The sequence below is a fragment of the Ischnura elegans genome, chromosome 11 (genome assembly GCF_921293095.1).
Source record: "Ischnura elegans chromosome 11, ioIscEleg1.1, whole genome shotgun sequence".
NCBI classification, from domain to species: Eukaryota; Metazoa; Arthropoda; class Insecta; order Odonata; family Coenagrionidae; genus Ischnura; species Ischnura elegans.
In genome coordinates, this window is record NC_060256.1 from 34494739 (window position 1) to 34507041 (window position 12303).

A 12303-nucleotide genomic window follows, 5' to 3' on the forward strand; every position below is an offset into this window, starting at 1 on the left:
TCCTTTCGTTAAGGGCAGGTCAGTGCCGACGCCGGGATATCTCTACACCCTTCCTCTAATTACTATACCAGTAGCCCGTACATGACATGGTTTTTCATTATTAGTTATTTCGAAGCGCATGCGCAGTGAAATCTCAGGAGACGTGCGACTAAAACGGTATAGTTCAAGCACCTCATAACTCCTCATGATTATTTTTTATGTCAATATTTTGCCTTTGCGAATCAGCGCTGTTTTGATGGTCGTTGTCTTAGCGGAAGGGAAGGAGATAAACGGTTCTCGACTCTTGCGCGTTAGCGGACTGACGAGGGAAGTCCCTTAAGTGTCATCATCAGATCTCGTTCAATTTTTATAGGTGAAATGGATACCCATGAGGTGTTGTTTTTGTGTCCGCTTCAAACACTCAATACTTTTCGAGATATTAGCGACGGAAAGTACCAGAAAAACACCTAAATTCATGCAACCCACATCACCACAATAGCCTTAACACTAAAATACTCCGTTCCTAGGATTAAGAGCACTGATGGTGTTTTGTTGTGCTGTGGGTTTCATAAATTTAGGCGTTATCCCTGACCCTTTCCGTAGCTAATATTTCGAAAAGTATTATGCGTTGGCAGCTGAAACAAGAACTGCACATTATGGGTATCTATTTCCTATCACCTAACAAAATTTGAACGAGATCTGGCGGTGACACCGTGACACTTCAGAGACTTCCTGTCAGTCGAGAAAGAAAATCCGCGAAATCACGTGATCTCTTCCCCCGACATGTGAGAACGCTGATTGGCTGAATCCGCCAATAACATTATTTAGTTTAGACTGAAGCGATGAATTCGAGTATTTAGAGTGAAACTTTTATGCGAATTACATTTGTGGCCGAATTTTGAGGTTTCTGGCCACGAATACTACAAGAGAGGCTCCTCAAGTCAGCCTGTAAATGTGTTGTCAACCTCCTTTAAATTGAAAAAATTAAAAAAAAACTTAAAATGACTTTACAAAAGTCGCCACGCCAAAGTGCGTCGCTGACGAACAAATTCAGCCGAGTTTCACGGGGAAATAAGGTTTAATTAGCGGTTGTAACCGAAATTTATGAACATGATGATGTGATCTATCAAATGCATAAAAGCGCAATGCAATTCCTCGATATTACAAACGTTAAACTGCAAAATTGGAAAAAATTGGGTCGCATTGTACTCATCACCGTGCCGCGGGCATTTTTGAAAATCGGTTAAAGTGCGACGTAGTAGCTAAGAAATCAGACTTTTATGGGATGAAATTAGGCCTACTCTATGCAGTAGGGTGGTGCGAAAAAAACTCAAATTCACAAATTTCGTGTCGCTTTAGCGCGGAAAATTTGCTATACGTTAGTAGAAGAAAAACAAAAAAATATCATTAAAATCGGACGTCATCTTCGGATCCAGCACAGCACCTAAAGAAATGACAAAAATGAAAATAATTGTTTTTTTTTGTAATAAAAAAGAAAAATAAATGTATATTTTAACGCTATAGCAATAATGATTACAAATAGTATAGGTAATAATTAATGTATACGCATACAAGGGTTTAAACAGTTATTTCCAAACGCGCAAGATCATTAAAAATGTATAAATTTTACAATTTATCCGATTTTTCAGAGTTGTATAGTTATCACTTAAAGTAATATTTTAGTCTAAAATACAAAATGTTTGATTGTTCAGCCCCTCCCTTGTTTAGATATAATTTTATAATATGTAAACAACCAAGAACTCAACGCGGGGAGGTGGCTGAACTTCGAGTTCCATCCACACTCTTCCCTCCATCCAGCCAATGAGGCTTAGTGCTTTACAATATTTACATTTGTTGTCCTTCTTTTAACTTTTAAGTTTTTAGGATGCTGTCTTCTTGTTTCTGGCTTCGAATGTAATCTAACGCTTAAATTTTATTTATTTTTTCATTTTGTTTGATAATGTCGGCATTGCAGAGAGGTCATGTGGTTTCACTGTCGCCCTCATTTTTTGGATCCAGCGAAGTCCCGCTGGATGGTGCCTCTGAAGTGATAACAGCGATAACGGCCACCATTCCAAGCGTCATTGATGCCTTATCAAATGCTGTTATCAATTCATGTGGTCACATTCGTATGCCCGAAGAGAGAAAATTTTTGACTCTCTCCTTGAAAATGAATGACTAGACATGGAAACGGTCGCCAGTCGGAGGACTAATCTTAGAGGCTCGGAATACTTAAATGATTTCAGCAAAACATTTATTTTGAATTTAAGTTATATGATACATTTTTTATGCCACCAAGTAAACTGGAGAAAAATACGTTTCGTCTGAATATTCACGAAGTGCGATTGCGTTGAAGTGTTTTGGAAGTGTGGGAGTCGGTTTCCAATGGACTCCCATACGCAGGGGCGCAGCTAGGAATTAAGGCTGGGGGGGTTAAGGTGCAACTAATACCGGGGTGTGTGGGGGTATGGAATACCCACCAGGATAAGCTGTAGGTGCGAGATTAGTAAATTGCGGAATTTTAAGATAAATGGTTCAAAATGGTGAGTTTTACGGCTTTCTTAGGGATATTTCATTAATCATTACACTATTCTATTAGTAATATCATTCCAATTAAGTAAAATGGATTAAACTTAAAAATTTCTCTGAGCTCTGGGGGGGGGGGGGGGGTTTATCCCCCAAAACCCCCCTCTCGCTGCGCCACTGCCCATACGATCTGATTACTGATTCACAAACCCCCATCTAACTTCTTCATTGAGGCTTTCGTGGTCCATGGTTGATAAAAATAATAAACTTTTTCGGGTCTTACCGCGTGTTTCTGGTTTTATCCCAACGTTTCGCGGCCCATGTTGGTCGCTTCTTCAGAGGTGATGGGGCTGCTCTCCGTGTGGGTAGATTACGTAGTCTTCGAGTTTGCGGGTTAGGTGTGGTAGATGGAATAGGGAGAGGTTTTTGGAGGATAGTCTATTCAAAACAGGTATCCAGGAGTTGATAAATTGGAGACCACTTTCCTGGTTGAAATTGTTTTTCTGTTTACGAATATCTATCGCCTCTCGAAACAGCCCAGGTTTTAATTTTTTCACCTTGGTGAGAATTTCGTTTTTTTTTCAAAATTCAATATGGTGTCCTAGGGCTGCGTGTTCTGCCACCGCCGATTTTGAAGGTTGTTGGATTTCGGGTGGCCCGCTGGTGGTCCTCTAAACTTGTTTTTACGCTCCGTCCCGTTTCACTGATGTGCTTTTTCCCGTATGTTGTGCACGGGATTTCGTTCGCACCTTGAATTTGTAAGGGCGTCCTGTCTTTCACGTTTCTCAGCAAGAATTTTATTTTCGAATGAGGTTTGAAGAGAGTCTTGATTTGGTATTTTTAAAAGAATATTCTTGCCGCTGGTGCCTTTTATGTAAGCTATATAGATGGTGCGAAGGCTTCCGCGGTGCGCTGGTAATATAGGCTGCATTTTCCGGGTTTCACCGCGTCGTAGTTGCGTTGGTGACAACAGTTTCTCCTGCATTCCAGCAGGAGTCTTCAGGTCGAAAATACTTCGACCTGATGACGCCTGCCGAAGTGCCTGCTGGAATGCAGGAGAAACTGTTGTCACCAACGCAACTACGACGCGGTGAAACCCGGAAAATGCAGCCTACAAGCTATATAGATATATGTATGAACTTAGGTTTTCCTGGCGTATCAGGTGCAGAATAGTTTCTCAGGTTTTCCACCTCGGGTTTCTCGGGTTTTTCAAATTGATGGTGTCACGCTCTCCTTCCGAGCGGGTGAACCGCTTCTCAAGCACTGCTTTCTCCCTCACACCGTTCTCGCGTGATTCTTAGTGGTTTACACTCTTGCTAACGATTCCGTCTCACAGTAAAATGTTCCCCATGAAAGAAATAGTAAACCGGATCTCTAGGATGTATTTGCATATCCATGCACGGACTTAACGGCCACTGGTCACAAGAAAAAAAGTTTCAGCCACGGAAATTTTGGATATAGACCGCTTTGTGCCTTATGAATGAAGGATTAGGGCATGATGCATTTGCGATTTTGTTGCAATTAAGGAACATCAAGAGTTAATCCTCTCGTGAAAAGTGTACTGCACATCTCGCTTTTTTTTATTTTAAGCTCCTTGGTAAATGGTTCATGTTGAAGATTGCAATACATGTATTCAACGTTCCTGGTTATGTTTCAATTTTCCCTATTCTGGAAAGTTGAGGAGTGATCTTTGTGTAGGTATTTGATGCGATTTCTTTTCAAATACGGATTAAATTATGTAATACCGGTATAGCCCTCCAACAATAGGGTGGTTTCCTATTATTTTTTTATTGTCTAAATCGAAAGATTATTACTCCTGGAGTACGTATTTCACGCTTTTAGATTTTTAAATGACGATATCTATTTTTCGCGATTAAATGAAAAGTGAAAAATTTCAAGCGCGCGAAAACGTGACGGGTAAGTATGAATGCCGGGAAAACTCCCGTGTGACGTCGTTCTGGTTCCCGCTGCCGTAAGTGAGGTGACCTTGGGACCTCTGAGCGCTGATACGACGCAGGATGCTAGCAGGTAGCAGAGTACCATGCTAGCTGGTAGCGCTTGGCTTAAATTAGGATTATTAATACCTTATCAAACGAACGAAACTTTCCGACCTTAGCCAGTTTTAATAGGTGATTATTAAGACATGTTTCCCTGAGCTCTGTGCCTCATGCATGCATTGGTAACCTCAGACGATGTAAAACTCCTATCTACTCGTCTAGAAACTAGGTCCCTGTGACGTCACGTGGAGTGGAATCGCATGGGCGCCAATCTGGCCTTTTTCAAATGAGGATAAAATTGACCCTTGCCATTCGTCTAAACCGGTATTTCTAAAACTAAATTATTTGTATGTTACGAAATACACTAATGGTGGGTAACGAATCGCAATCAATGCCCTTCGTTTTCTTTGATGAAGGAAACTACCCTATTAAGTAAAACTTAGGGAGAATTTCGGGTTCGCTGGTCTCTGTTGAGAATTTAATTCAATTTAACCACGAGATTCTCCGTAGGTAGTAATCAGCGCGGTGACTCTAACTTTCAGCAATAAGTAAAGAAAATGAAAGCTGTGTGTGTGACCAAAATCAAATGTCAATCGTAGTTCAACTGTATTCCACGCAAAATTTCTGACAAAATGCTGCCTTGGGATTTTACCATTTGGAATTAGAATTTGCAATAAATTGATATTTTTTTCGGATTTAGGGGACGGGGAGAGTAGACTAAGGGCGACGTTGTGTTGCGGGTTGCCTACGGTGTGACCTGGGAGGGCACCGTATTGTGTCACCTGAAAGATTGAATGAGGAGTGCTATTACTGGGAAAATGAATGTGTAAGTGAATACAGGGTGGAGAAAATTTTGTCATGAAATTTTAACCGTGGATAACTGGTGTCAGTTGGAACCAAAATCAACAATGATGTTTGAGTGATAAACGTACCATTTTTAAACTACAGAAACAGTGGCGTAGCCTGGAATTTCGTTCAGGGGGGGTCCAAAACCAGGGGGAAAATTTTTGAAAAACAGGATATTAAGTAATGGATTTTAAAATTATTTTAACACTTTTCATAATCGAAAAAACTTCATTTGCTAAAGAAATATTTAGTAAATTCACGATTTTTCAATATTTTGTTTTCTTTTATGAAGGAAAATAATTGTGTTTTTATATCTCGGGGGGTCCGGACCCCCTGAACACCTCCCTGGCTACGCCATTGTACAGAAACTTTGAGCCAAGTGCTCTGATTGGCCACGAGTTTGCCCTGTTGCCGAATGCTCTGGACAACTCATGACTTTTAATGTTTTGCCCACTGGAGATGGCAATTTATCCAAAGTACCCGGCAACAGGTAAAAAAACTCATGCCTGCCCAATCAGAGCAGTGGTGCAGCAAGGGGGGAGTTTTGGGGGATTAAAACCCTCCCCCCCAGAACTCAGAGAAATTTTGAAATTAAATCCATTTTACTTGATTGGATAAATATTACAAATAGAATAGTGTAAGGATTAATAAAATATCCCTCAGAAGGTTGTAAAACTTACCATTTTGAACCATTTACATTAATAATTTTATGGGGAGGGCACCCACACCTCCCTTATTCCATACTCCCCCCCCCCAGTATTAGTTGCACCTAAAACGCCCCCTGGCCTTAAAACATTAATTCCTAGCTGCATGCCTGAATCGGATTGCTTGACTCAAAGTTTCTTTGGTTTAAGAATCTTTTCAAATTTCAAAAACAATTTCGACCATAACATCATAGGTAATTTTGGTTCCCATTAGCATCAGCTATCCAGGTTTAAAATTTCGTGTCATGTTTTCTCTCCACCTTATATAAGAAAAAGTGAAATTTCAGTGTCAGCTTTATGTTTTCACCTGTGAATTGGATTTTGACGATCAGCCGAAAGAAGCTATTAAAGTGCAACAATGTCAATATTGTATCTATATATCAGCAATAGAATAAATTAGCTTTTCATTTTGTGAGCCTAAACTCAAGAAAAGGACATAGTGATTTTTGAAGTGGTCAACAGTCACATCACGTAATACAATCTCGACATTAAAATTTGTTTTAACATAAATATTTTAGGCATAACGCTGATTGCTTCTACTAATGGAACATTAAAGATGTCTATTTTGCCTGCTGAAATAGAATTTCCCCTGCCATATTTGTTTCAGATACTTGAGATGTATTATACTCAATAAGTTTGGCTTAATCTGGCTCGTCAGAACTAATATTAGTATTAGATGATCACTTTGTAAAATTATCGAAAAAAATAAAGAAAACCCTATTACAAGAACTCAATTTGTTTCTTCTTTGGATTAGCAGTCAGTGGAGCTGATTTGCAACATCAAACAAAATTTCATCATTTTAAAATGCCCTGCACCATATGCATATATGTTGGGGGTATGGTATCCCATAAGTTTCAAAATTTGACAATTCTCAGAATAAAACGAGGAATTCAATTCAAAGTCTGCAATTAACATGCAAGCAACGATTATCCATATGGCTAATTCATGTAAACAAAGCATGATTGAATGCCAACCAATGCTGCTGGTAGGGTTATAAACCCGGAAAGGAGGGAGGTCATTAAAGTCCAAGATAATACAGAGCCCCCGCTAGGAAGGGTCGAAAAAGGTTGGTGCTGAGAGTGTGTTATTATCAGCGAGACTCTTTTAAATGGATGCCCTGCAAAAATGCTCCATACGAAGGGGACAGAAGAGTGTCTTGGGGTTCAGTGCAGCAGTCGAGCTATGGAGAGAACTCCTCTCAAAAGGCTTAAAATATGTCTGAACGTATTTTACATTTCAATTACAGATTTTTGGTATTTTCCCATTCTAAAATAAAAAATACATTTGTAAAATACTTTTGAAGTATCTATATTTTATAAAGATCTCTCAGTTTCCATAAAAATGCGTTTTGTATTTAAACATGTATTTAAAATGCTATTTTGTAATTTGTTTTTCAAATACCCAAGTCCGAGGTATTTTGTAGTTTGCATTTCAAATACATTTGGAGAGTATTTTGTAATTCAAATACTCCTTAGTCCAGTGGCGTAACAATTGAGGTGGATGAGGGGATAGACCCCCCCCCCCCCAAAGCCTCGGAGAAATTAAAAAAAAATTAAACTATTGTCTAGTTTTGGCATTTAATAACTGCATTTGCTTAAAATGAAATTTTTAGTGTCAGAATGGTGTAAAATATATTTCCAGGAATGTCATTTTTCAAAAATTTTTCCGAATTTTTCCCCCATTACATAGGAGGGGGTCACCACCCCAGGCCATCCCATCCCCCCAAAGAATATTCCTAGTTACGCCACTGCCTCAGTCTGTATTTATCCTAGCCCTGGCCACACCCATGTGAATTTCATTCATTCTGGGTAGGGGGGCCACTTCCTTTCTTTGGGTCACCTTGGATTTGAACCTGGGACACCTTGGTCGGCAGCCAAGCACTCTACCCACTAGGCTACTATTGTCCTCTCATTGTAATCATGTCTAGATTATTTTGGACCTATCTTTTGATTGTTTGAAATCAATTGATCATTAATCTCAGTTTGCCTTTAACAAACCTTCTTTGTGACCGGAGAAAACTATTTGAGCATAGGCGCCGACTCCATGGGGCTTGAGGGGGCCCGAGCCCCCTCAAAAATTCGTTATGGGTGTGAGAAAAAAATGTGTCAGGCTTGTCGATTTTCCCCGGAGTGTCCAGATATCGAGATTAAAGTTATCAGGGTTCTAATGTTGATCATATAACTCTTCTAAAATGCTTAAAAAACTTAAAACTCAATGCTTTTAAAATTTCCCAGGGCACGATCTCTGGTTTGGGCCCCCCCAATATTTTTTCTAAGTCGGCGCCCCTGTATTTGAGTGAAAGAATTCATCAAAAGAGGATTATAATATGCATTATTTTAAATATACCAAATGTACCTGTATGGTTCTGAACCTTAGCATTCAAAGATATTTTTCTTTGTTTATGCCAGTATAATGACTGGGATTCTTATATATTAATAGATCACAATTTGTTTGACTGATTATGTTTGTAGCATTTATTATCTCCTTGTACATTTATTTATGTGGACAAATTAAATACCTAGTGTATAAATTCATAAATGAAGTCCAAAATGAGAATAGGGAAATATTAGTGGTGATTATGCGCTAAGCATGAAGCATATACATTCTTTGATTCTCATTGGGAAGATGAAGGGTGTGTATAAGGATAAGCTTGCCCTCATATAAGTACTTACTATCACTACTACTCTGCAGGTATATCATTAAGTAGGTTTTTAGCAATTTTCTCTTTTCTGTTCTCCAATGTATAATCAAGAGTTTACCTCTTAGGACATAGAAACTCATGTAAGGACATGTATGATGGGTTTTAACTAAGATATACCTTTGAAAGGGTGAAAGTTTTTTATTAAATTTCCGACTGCAGCACTTACCTGAAAATTTTGGTGTCTTTTAACAAATCTTATATCAATAAAGGCTTTTAAGCATTTTATTTTGTAAAAAATAATCATCTTCACTGGCACAATTCAGTAAAAATAACAAAATAAATTAGCAAGGGTTGGTCTTTCTCAATCATACTTTCAATCCCTAATTGTTAACTATCAACATTAACAGTACCCCTTTTTATGATAAAATGTTTTTAAGGCATTTCAATCTACCTTTTTGAACTTATAAATCAATAGCTACATTTAATATTTCCGAATAGGATTAGGCTCCTATTTTATCTCACTTGTCCATTACAGATCTCCCAACTAAGCTGAAGTGATATTATGAAGGATGACATTGCGTGACGATGAAATGCAAGGTAAAAAAATGAAAAGATTGATGATAGGCGGCGAGGTTAGGGGCCCTTAGCAAAATTTTAAAAGAAATACATTTTAATAGCACCATTTAAAATATGTTACAATCAACAATAGCTTTCCCTACTCCCTTAATCATTAAAAAAAAACACTCCAAAATGCATAGTAAACTTTGGAAATTTAAAGTAATATCCAGGAGAGAGGTGGTTGTACTTCCTACTGTTGAGGTACATTCCCTTGGAATATCCCTTGAATACAATTTTGTGTGGACACAAATCCAATGCATAGTGATACAAGCTCTCTTCAAATTTATTCAGAAGCTCATCATATGTACTAGTTTCAATGATAGGCAAGTATATTACACAGCATAATTGCCTCTGGGGCTTCGAAAGACTTGCATAAAGCATATGATATCTGAAATACACACATAGTTGCACTTGATGAGCAACTTAATTCATGCAAATAAAAAACTTCACTCAGATTTAACGAAAGAAAAAATATATTGAAGATGAAAATGAGTTTGCAATTACTCAAAGCCATAGCCAGTTATTTACGATTGGAGGTACAAACAGCCTGTGAGAATTCATGCTAATCATGTAAATAAGTTCACTTTGATTTATAGAGACAAATGCTTAGTTGCTGCAAGAACAGCATTATTAACGATGCAAAGGATAGCAACCAGAGCTGTATTAAATTACCATAGTGGAGTATTACTTGCCAAATTCACACCATGTCTTTACAATCAAATCGAATGTCTTCTGAAATTTCAGTTTAAAATTCTAAATTTTCAGACTTGGGTATCAAATAGGAAACATATTGAACCAAATCTTAGTTGAATTGCAGTTAAGATGACTAGGCATTGTTTTTTTAACCTTTGAAACCATGACGGACACATGCTGGATTTTAAAATCTGTTGTTATTTTATGTTTCTGTCTGATCCCTTCATGATGAATTTTGGAACCTGTCTCATCTGTATATTATGGCATTCTTTAAATCAGTTATTCATAAATGTTTAAAAGTTATTAATTGTATATTCATACATATTAACTGAAATAAGTTAAACAAATTGCATCTCAACAATGCAACCTTTATGTTCAACAATGAGCTTTTAGCCACTTGACACAAGTGCCAAAATAGTTTAATCTTGCTGATTTATACACAGTTCGTTGGTAAGCACAGATATAAGTCTTGTCTGATGAGTTACCTCAAACACCTAATCTAAACTGGTGGTATCTTGATGATATCATGGCAGTGATTTAAAATGGCAATATCAAAATATCATAAGCATGTACAAAAGGAAACTCACTCCATCCAGAATGACTTCTAACTTGTTACCTTTTAATGACCTCGCTTGGAGTGAAATGCACTTTTAGATGTGAGCCACAAGGCTGCATTACCACTCCTGCCAAACAATTAAGGGATAGATCTGACCTTTGCAGACCTTTCCCCATTGTTTAATTTCTCACTCAATAGTATTTACAAGTGGCCTAAATGATGAGAATGCCTCCTCCTAGCTTGGAGCTCAAGTCTTTTCTCCCCACTAACCCCTCCCTCGTGGGTAGCTCCCGCGCCTTGGAGGAGTGTAGGCAGGCCGCCGTCTCGAACCTCCCTCTCGGAACTCTCCCACGTCGGGCAGGTTGATGGTGCCTTCCCACGGTTTTGGCCTCTTGATGCACACGGCACAGCGGCCGATTCTAGTTCTGAGATCACCAGCCTTCAGAGTTTGCTGACGAGGCCGTGAGAACATTTGCGACTCCTCGACGGTGGCAAGCCAGTAGGAGTGTGCAGTGGCAAAGTAGTTGCACCTGCCAAGTCCGTGGCATTCGATGAATGGGGAGGCACGGAAGTCCTCGAGGCAGGAGCCAGGTGACACCAGCGACTGTCCACTTCCCTCAGCCCCTGAGTCAGTGTGCTGCGTTCATGGAGAGAGAAAGTTATTAATGATGTGGCTGCAATAACAAGGCGCAATGCAACATATCTAATGTGCAAAATCAAGACCGTAGAGATCATAACTAAATATGTAATTGGTTTCATAGTACCTTGTAATGCTAATTACATCAATGTTTCTGCGAAATTAACTCTTTTTCCCCAAAATGATTATGTTGAGAATGATGAATTAATTATATATATTAAGGAATCATGACATACGTGACAGGTACAAAGTCATGTTTTGTGCACTATTGATCATTTTAAAAAGGCAGATTGTGACGAGTCTCTGCCATTGAGTGAACCTATAATTTTGAAGCAGGGGACAATTGTAATCTTTTTCCAAAATTTTTGTCTGATACTTATCCATTTTCACACAAGCAAAAGTTGTCCTGCCTCAGTGATGGTGATTCACAAAAGTAAATGCTAAATTCAAATGAATGATTGTGCTTCATTCAAAAAAAGGTTTCTCATTATTTCCAAGAGTTCAAAAACACTTCTAATATCATTAAAATAATGAAAAGCTTTGAAATTTGGTATGCAAAGTGAATCATCTTCATTGTTTTAAGCCTACTGCTTTCAAAATCTGCAAGATTCATCTGTATTGTGTGGTATTTAGTTGTAAAAGCCACAGTTAGTTAAGTTGATCAAAGAATAAAGTTTCTAATTCTGTTATCGATTTTTCCAACAATAATTATATCCTTTATCATTGCATTTTTGGCACCAAAATCACAGATTTTTCTCATTTTTCAGAAATGAGGTATATATTGTTGTATGTATGTACTTAGTTACCACAGACTTTTCATTTTTGGATGGGTACAATTTCTATTGAACTAACATTTCTTCAGAAATGGCCATGTTTTTTAGATGCTAGAGTCCACAGTTTAAGCCCTGACTCTCTTAAAAAGAAATACATATTAACACACTGATAATTTGGCAAATAAATGAAGTACATTTAGCTAGAAACTGATTTTTCAATTTCTCACTGATAAAGGCGTTATATCAGCCAAAGTTAGATTAAATTTCTTCACAAATTAAAGAGGATGAAAAGATTTCTGTTTGATTATATTTTTCTTCTATTTGAAGCAAAC

The 12303-nt window shown here is 38.1% G+C and overlaps 1 protein-coding gene across 1 annotated transcript in view; it reads right to left on the minus strand.

The window, feature by feature from the left end:
* Nucleotides 1-8962: 8962 nt before the first annotated feature.
* Nucleotides 8963-12303, minus strand: part of LOC124168354 (collagen alpha-5(IV) chain-like) — a 108894-nt gene continuing 105553 nt past the window's right edge. The window contains exon 33 of the mRNA XM_046546551.1: nucleotides 8963-11198. Coding sequence (XP_046402507.1) covers nucleotides 10827-11198 — 372 coding nt within the window. The 3' untranslated portion in view covers nucleotides 8963-10826. The remainder of the gene's footprint in view (nucleotides 11199-12303) is intronic.